Source organism: Rattus norvegicus, chromosome 1, assembly GCF_021556685.1.
Source record: "Rattus norvegicus strain SHRSP/BbbUtx chromosome 1, alternate assembly SHRSP_T2T, whole genome shotgun sequence".
NCBI lineage: Eukaryota > Metazoa > Chordata > Mammalia > Rodentia > Muridae > Rattus > Rattus norvegicus.
Genome location: NC_141534.1, coordinates 91126612 through 91135263, shown reverse-complemented (window position 1 = coordinate 91135263; position 8652 = coordinate 91126612). Strand labels below are relative to the sequence as shown.

Below are 8652 nucleotides of genomic sequence, written 5' to 3'. Positions count from 1 at the left end.
ATACGGGAGGGCGGTGCTCCTCCCCTAGCTTCATGGATGGGCCACCCACGCCTCTGCAGCCTCACTTCCGTTACCACGGAGCCGAGCGTCGTCACAGTTTCTCCACGCGGAATTCTGGGAACTCATCGGGTTCTGGTTGGCTTATTAGCCATCTGTGCCCCTGGGTTTGAGTTGTTTTAGTCAGGATGTCCCCTAGATGCTTCTGAGATCGACAGTAATTGTGTCTCCGGCGAGAAGGAAGGAGCGAGGTTTGAAAGGTAAGGAACAGCGCGAGCTCCGGAGGGAGCGTCCCCCAGTCTGCAGGCCCTCGGGGCAAGTTGATTCTGCAGTGATCCCGCGCTTCGTCCCCGCAGCCCCCACTCCCTGTCCGCTGCCCTCTCTAACGCCTGCAGTACCCCCTTCCTGCCTGTTGCACCCGGCCCCCGCCTGCTACCCCTTTCTTGGACTGCAGCCCCCTCTCTGTCTGCAGCCCCCTCTCCCTTCCCACAGCTCCCCTTCCAGCCTGTGGCCTCCTCTCCTGCCCGCAGCCCCCTTCTGCCTTCAACCTCTCTCTCTTTGGTCCTGCAACCTTTTCTAGCAACCCCCTTCTTCTGGCCCTCAGCACCCCTCCTGCCTGCATCACCCCTCCCCTTCTGCAGCTCCCCCCTCCCCTTCTTCAGCCCCCTTTCCTCCCTGTAGTCCCCCTCCCTCCTGCAACCCCTCCCTTCTGCAGCTCCCTCTCCCTCCCTGCAGTCTCCCTCACTCCTGCAGCCCCCTCTCTCTGCCTGCAGCCATCTCTTCCCTTCTGCAGCTCCCTCTTCTACCTGAAGCCCCCTCCCTCCTCCTGCGGCTCCCCTCCAGGCCTGCAGCTCACCTTCTCCACCCCATAGCTGGCTCTGCTTCTGCCCCAGCTGATTCCTCTGTGCATTTACTGGCTGTTCTGCAAAAGACAGAAATTAGACCTTCCTAGTAGCATACCTGGAGGGGAAAAAAAAAAAAAAAAAAACGGATAGTGAAATGCTCAAAATTTCCTAGCACATAGGTCACGGAGACCGCTGTAATACTCCGTCCACTTCTTGCCTCTGTGGATCAGCTAGCTACTCACAGCCATGACCCACCTATGACCTTTATAGGAAGGAGCTGGTTGCTTGCAGTAGGTACGGCGGCAGGAACTGTGTGGTTTAATGTAGGGAATTTTGTAATTTTACAATTTTTGGTTTCTCTGCAGCCCTGACTTCCCAAAAAGCAGTGCTGGAAGCCATAAAGCCACATGTGACTAAGACTGACTGAAGTCGGAGGTTATACACCTGGGAATGACCGTAATTAGAGGTTAGTTTATACAGAGTGTTGTGCCCAGATTGCAGAAACCCCAAAGAGACCACCAGGAGCCACAGCTCCCATGTAAGCACATGAGCATCTCGCTTCAAGTCGAGCTTGGGCCACACTACCTTCCTGACGGAAGAGAAAGGAGAGCGACCCCCAGCCCTAGGGGAAGGGGATTTATAAAGGAAAAAAGCCGAAAGCGGGGTTTCTAAGACTTGGCATTGCATGCGAGGGTAGAGGAATGTTGGTCTCTTTCCCAGAGCCCAAGGGTGTGGGTCATATCACTTCAAGGACCGCAGACACTAGCTTTCTAGATAGTAGCTTCCTCCAAGGACGGCATTTTAAAATTGTTTGGAGGACAAAATAGACTGAGTCTTAAGATCAAAATGGAGTTTGTTCTGCTACCTCAGTCCTTCAGAAGGAAGCCCCAAGAGTGGGGAGGCTGGCCTCAAAGCTAGGCTGTGGGAACCCACAGCCAAGGGCTCCATCTTACTGGTGCAAGCTCCCCGAGGAAGCCAGCCAGTATGGTGAACATAGTTAGCACCGGCCCACAGGGACCTGGAGAGCAGGCTTTGGATATTTTTTGCGACCTGAATGTGTGTACGGACGTACGTCAGAGGTCAACCCCGGGTTCGGGTAAGGGTGGAGCAAGCGAGTTGTGGTTTGGATGTAGAGATTAGAAGATCACGTTGGAGAGATGCTGCCCACCTTCCACCATGTGGATCCTGAGGACCAAACTCAGTCAGGCTTGGTGCTAAACGCCTTTACCCACCACATCCCCTCTGTGGACTTAGAGCTTGCCTGCTTAGGTGTGGCAGGCTGACGCAGAGGCAGGCAAGATAATACGTTGTCTGCCTTCCCAGCACTGGCATTACAGATGTGTGCCACTGGCATGCAGCCCCCAGTCCCCCCCTCCAGCTTTCCTTGAGAGGGAGCGCAGCTCCTCCCACTTGCCTCTTCACCAGCTAAGCCATCCCCTCAGTCCCTAGTATTAGAGTTTTAAAAAAGTTGTTTTCACCAATTCTGTTTTTTCCAAATAACTTTTTTTTTTTACATTATAGACATGGAGATTTCCAAAATGACAGGATCGTGTTTTTAAAAAAAATTGTTAGTACTTTAGCACGCAAATGGAACAGTGGTTCTTTTAGCGTGGTTCTGAGTACGGTTCTGTCAGGTTTTCTGGGTAAGTTTTTGTTAAATGGCAGCTGTGTGCCTTGGGACTGACTGTTCCCTGCAACCATTTAGAAACTCACCATGGGGCTGGAGAGATGGCTCAGCGGTTAAAGGCACTGGCTGCTCTTCCAGAGGTCCTGAGTTCAAATCCCAGCAACCAGATGGTGGCTCACAACCATCTGTAATGGGATCTGATGCCCTCTTCTGGTGTGTCTGAAGACAGTGACAGTGTACTTGGATTAAATAAATAAATAGATAAATCTTAAAAAATAAACAAACAAACAAAAATCAAAACAAAACTTTAGAAACATGAACCAGCAGAGAGAATTTTCTCTCCTGGGGATGTTGCCAAGGCTTAAACTCCACCCAGAATCAAGCCCTGCCCATCTAGCAAAATTTCTGCAGACACACCCCAGAAATCGGCATTCTAAGGAGAACCGGGTGACTCCCACACAGGTCCAGTGTAAATTGTTCATGGAGGTGTCTCATCTGAAGATTCAGGCCTACCAGGTTCGCTGTGCCACCTGACCCAGATAAAATGGAGCAGGGTACCCTGTAATCACAGCATTGTGATTCACACCCCCTCCCATGCTTAATGAATATTGTCAACAGTCACACCTGCTAAAAGTCCCAAGCAACGTGAGGCAGTGCTGTGTGCAGAGCCAAATCAGGATTCACGATGCGTCCCCTGTGGGCTCCAGGGAGGGATTTACTGCCTGCCTTGTGCTAGAGAACTTCCACCAGGAGAGGGACGCCGAGTACCAGTTACAGTGAATTAGCGTTAGATGCTGTTTCCACGTTTACCATCCTCACTGCCAACACTACCGATTACTGAAAGTTTCCTTAGAATTTAAAACCTAGAGAAAATCGCAAAAAATTAGTACAAGGAAATCTCATATGTTGTGGTTGGGCACAGTGTTCCGTGATTACTTCTGAATGGAATTGACATCATACGTGGTATCATTGTCATCCTCTGACCGTAGGCTACAAGGAACACAGACCTGACTATCTGACAAGGACTGGCCGTGTGGTCAGTGGTACCGTTGGGTCGTCTCTCTCTTTCGATTTCTGCCTTTTTCAGCTCTGCATCTCCCGGAAGGAAGGGTAAAAATGAGTGCGCCCATGGTAAGTAGAGCTCACCGTCCTCCCTGTCAGAATGTAATGGTTCTTCTCAAGCTAGAGGATTTTTCTCTTGTTAGGAGACTCAAAGCATTTGCAAGCAGACAAGATGGCTCAGGGGTTAAGGTCTATGCCTCCAGGCCGGATGACCTAAGTTTGATCCCCAAGATCTACATGGTGGAAGGAGAGAACCAGTTTCCACAAGTAGTCATCTGTCTTTCACACAGTACTATCATACACACACACACACACACACACACACACACACACACACACACACAACACACACACACACAATGAGTAAATGTAATTTTAAAACTAGAATGTGTAAAAGTACGTGAGGTCTTTAGGCTCTGCCAGGTGCTTGTTTGTCACTGTAAGTTTAACTGTCCCAGAGCTATTGCGCCTGTAAGCAGGTATTGTTGTTGATCCTTCTCTTAGGGAGACAGAGACAGACATCTGTTTACCCCAAGTAGGGAATCCACAACAGACTCAAGTAACAATATGACCCAAGTCCAAGTTGAGGAATTGGTGAGTTTATTGGGGTTACTCCCGGGAACAGAATGACTCCAAGGTATCTGCATCATGGAAAGGTTTCCCTAGAATTTTATGCACGACTTGCAGACATCTCAATAGGTAGGAGAGGCTGTTCTAGGAAACTCTGTTGACCGGAGTCCCCTCAGCAGTTCCTATTGCTCATATAACTCTATGGCCAGAGGGACCTTGGACATTGGTCAGTTTCAGGGAGTTCCCGTGACTTATGAGTTGTATAATTCCATAATCTCAAGGAACCTCCTTTTAGAACTTCTGAGTCTTTATAAGCTTCCTCCCCCTCGTCCCCAAGACTATTTTAAGTCTGACAGTGTCACTAACAGTAGTTATTTATAAGATTGAGGTCATATGTGCTTGTTGTAGGAGGCAGTAACATTCAAGGATGTGGCTGTGATCTTCACTAAGGAGGAGTTCAGGCTGCTGGACTCCACCCAGAGGAAGCTGTACCAAGATGTGATGGTGGAGAATTTTCGGAACCTGCTCTCAGTGGGTGAGGACAGGTGCCCTCTGGCACATACCTTGGAGTTGGAACATTTCTTGTCTTTTATGAACAGGATATTTCAGGACATTTTGTTTGTTTGTTTATATGTCTGTATAGGAGTATATTGCCTGGTACCTATTGAGGCCAGTGGAAGGTGTTAGATCCCTTGAAACTCAAGTTACAGATGGTTGTGAGCCATCCTAGTACTCAGGAGGCAGGTGAATCTCTGTGAGTGTGAAGCCAGCCTGGACTACAGGGCTACACAGCGAAACCTTGCCTTGAAAAACAAACAAACAAAAAACCCCGCAAAATCATATCTTATTTGGGGTATGTGTGTGTATGTGTGTGTAAACACACACACGTAGGTATGTGTACCCTCTGAGGCTAGAATTAGAGGAATTACAGATGGTCGTGAGCCACAGGATGTGGGTACTAGGGACTGAACTTGGGGTCCTGTGGAAGAGCAGCAAGCACTCTTAACCACTGGCCCATCTCTTTAGCCCCATACTGGTCATTTTTAAAAGATATTTATTTTTATTATTTTTATGCGTGTTGTGTGAGTGAGACACACCTTTGTGTAGGAGCCCTCAGAGGCCAGAGAAGGACATTGGACCCCCTGAAGCTGGGGCTAGGTGGTTGTAGGTGCTGGACACAGAATTCTGTTTGGGAGAGCAGCAAGTGATCTAAACCACTGGGCCGTCTCTCAACGCCTCTGCTGGCAATGTCTCCTGAAACACAATGGAGTGGAAAACACCAGATTCCTTAGAGAAAATAACCATGTTGTAGGAAAAGGAATGAGTGGATGCTGAGCGAGGGAGGATAGATCTGAAGACTGCAGGCGTGAACTCAAAGTGGGTCGCTCAGATTGTTTCTGACACGCGCATGTGTGTGGTAGAAGGGTCGCATCATAAACGGTGTGTCTTCCCTGGGCTACGTGTGTGCAAGCTCGATCACACTGTTTTGGTTGCGTTGGTGATGATCTCCGTGACATCCCCAGTGCATTTTCGCCCTTTGACATTTGTGATTCTTGCCTGTTCATAGAGTATCAACTTTTCAAACAAGAGAAACCACAGCTAGAAAGAGAAGAGAAGCCTAGGGAGCAAGGTTCAGGTGAGTCTTCCGTTATTCGTCCCTAGGACTTGCCATCCACGGTCCCTGTGGCCAGCACTGTGTGGGCCAAACAGCATGCTTTGAGCACTTGCAGCGTGTTATGCTGGACTGCGTGTCAGGCACCGTTCTGGGTAGCTGCGGGAAAGCTGAGCACCATAAAATGTTTCTTCCTGTGGACACCGTCCTGTGGTAGGAAAGATCCATAATTTCAAAAAGAAAAAAAAATCAATCAGTACTCGCTTTTAAGTGGCTTCATTGGTTCTGTCTTTAAATTTTTTCATAATTATTTTATGTGTATGGTGACTGCCTGCGTGTGTTTATGTGCACCACATGTGTGCCTGGGGGTCCACGGAGGCCAGAAGAGGGCGTCGGATTCCCCGGGAGTGGAGTTACAGCTGTGAGATGCTGTGAATGAACCCAGGTCCTCTAGAAGGGCGGCCAGTGCTCTTGACTGCTGAGCCATTTATCCAACCCTTATTGGTTCCTAACAGTCGGGACCTCAGTGGACTTTACAGTGGTTTCCGTTAGCAGTTACACCCGAAAGTTTCATCAATAGTGAAAAGGAATCATCTTGATTTGCATTCAAATCTGGTATTGTGAGCTAAGTGTGAAATCCAAGTGTAAACGCTTTTCACTTGTTCTTACCTCTGTCTCCATAGGAATGAACAACCAGAGTGAGAGAGGAGCTGTCCAAGGTGGAAGGTCACCGGAAGCCCTTTCCTGCTGGCAAATCTGGCAGTGGGTCACGGACGACTTAACCACATGTCGGGACTCTGTGGTAAATGCTCCTCAGTTACAGGACGATTCTCCCTGCTGGGTCAGGCTAAGGTCATCTCCTGACGTTTCTGAAGATGAGAACTATATAAAGAGTCATAAAGTAAACGTTCCCATCCATACGGGAAGGCTCCCGCTTTCCCAGAAAACTTTACTGACTGAGCCGCAGACTCGTAAGGAGCGATACCAGCAAGTCTCCAAGAGAGATGACCAGGGTCAGAGTAAACCGGATATACACTCTACAAGTAGGAGTTCACATCCCCACCCCGATCGTAGAGGACACAAGAGTAAACAGTCGTATAGCCCCGGCGATCGCGGGAGAGACAGTACAGAGGTGGCGCCATTTGACCAGAATGGAGTGAGTCACACTAGACAGAAAAGCTCCCCATACAAAGAAGCTGTTTCCGATCTCTGCAGCTCTGCTCCTCACCAAGTGTTGGACTCGGGAGAGAGGTCTCGTGCGTGTGCTGAATGTGGGAGAGGCTTCCCCTGTGGCACAGACGGCTGCGCTCATGAAGATCGCACAGGAGAAAAGCGTAAGGAGTCCGGTCATAATCTCCCCATCCACCAGGGGGACCAGACAGTAGCGAAACCACACACATGTGGGCAGTGCTGGAAAACCTTCAATTGCAGGTCCGCCCTTAACATCCATCTGAAGGTGCACACCAGGGAGAGACCTTACAACTGTGAGGCATGCGGGAGTGCCTTCAGTCAGGCCTCCCACCTCCAGGACCACCAGAGACTCCACACCGGGGAGAAACCGTTCAAGTGTGATGCCTGCGGCAAGAGTTTCAGTCGCAACTCCCACCTGCGGTCCCACCAGAGGGTCCACACGGGAGAGAAACCATACAAGTGCCAGGAGTGTGGGAAAAGCTTCATTTGTAGCTCAAATCTCTACATTCATCAGAGAGTCCACACGGGAGAGAAACCCTATAAATGCGTGGACTGCGGGAAAGAATTTAGTCGCCCTTCGAGTCTTCAGGCCCATCAGGGCATACACACCGGAGAGAAATCGTACGTGTGTACTGTGTGTGGTAAGGGCTACACTCTGAACTCGAACCTCCAGGTCCATTTGCGAGTCCACACTGGAGAGAAGCCGTACAGTTGCGATGCGTGCGGGAAAGGCTTCAGTCGCTCGTCACAGCTGCAGTCCCACCAGAGAGTCCACACGGGGGAGAAGCCCTACAAGTGTGAAGTTTGTGGTAAGAGCTTCGGTTGGCGGTCAAATCTTATAATTCACCACAGAATCCACAGCAGCGGTAAACCTTACAAGAGCAAGAGAGACAGTAAAAGCACTGGGGAACCCGTTCAGGAAAAATGTTCTATAAAATAGTGCTTGAACTGACTCGTGTCGTGTGAATTCTTTTTTTTTTCCCCTTTCGCTTCATTACATTTTTTTTTTTTTTGGTTCTTTTTTTCGGAGCTGGGGACCGAACCCAGGGCCTTGCGCTTCCTAGGTAAGCACTCTACCACTGAGCTAAATCCCCAGCCCTGCTTCATTACATTTTAAAACACTTTAGTATGGGGGCTGCAGGAGCGGCTTGGCAGTTAAGAGTAGAGAACCTGGGGTTGGGGATTTAGCTCAGTGGTAGAGCGCTTGCCTAGCAAGCGCAAGGCCCTGGGTTTGGTCCCCAGCTCCGAAAAAAAAAAAAAAGAGTAAAGAACCTAATAACCCATAACCTTGCGTTTCAGAAGATCCAGTATATGGCACTCATGCATGAATGTGGGCAAAACATTCACACACAGAACGTAAACGATCTTTTAAGAATATGACTTAGTGTATGTGGAGCACACACGTACTCGTGCAGACATATCATAGCATGTGTGTGGAGATCAGTGGGTACCTTTTGGGAGGCAGTTCCCTCTTTCTACCTTATGAGGAGCCAGGGATCAAACTGAGGCTGTCAGGCTTGGTGGCAGCACCTTTACCCACTGAGCATCTCACCGGCATGCTCCGTGAATTCTTTTAATCATTTTTCAAAAGAAAGATTATCTCGTTAAGGTCAGTGTTTCTGGTCCTCGTATTGCAGTGTTTCCGGGCACCATTAATTTCAAGGAAACTGTAGTTGCAACCGTGACCTTTTTCAAGTGTCACAAGGAGAACTGTGGGAAGGGTGCCTCATCGGGGCTTTTTGGAAGTT

The 8652-nt window shown here is 49.2% G+C and overlaps 1 protein-coding gene across 2 annotated transcripts; it reads left to right on the top strand.

Moving 5' to 3' along the window:
* Window positions 1-93: 93 nt before the first annotated feature.
* Window positions 94-7856, top strand: Zfp61 (zinc finger protein 61). 2 transcript variants are annotated; one of them, XM_087581373.1, is made up of 7 exons: window positions 94-257; window positions 1208-1308; window positions 3459-3600; window positions 4036-4125; window positions 4510-4636; window positions 5669-5737; window positions 6397-7856. In XM_087581373.1, exons 3-7 carry the CDS (start codon window positions 3586-3588, stop codon window positions 7842-7844), a joined length of 1749 nt encoding a protein of 582 aa, XP_087437499.1. In that variant the 5' UTR covers window positions 94-257; window positions 1208-1308; window positions 3459-3585; the 3' UTR covers window positions 7845-7856. The 2 variants fall into 2 exon arrangements, with proteins under 2 accessions (XP_087437499.1, NP_001017512.2); NM_001017512.2 differs by lacking the exon at window positions 4036-4125 and having other exon boundaries at window positions 118-257.
* The last annotated feature ends 796 nt before the right edge of the window (window positions 7857-8652 follow it).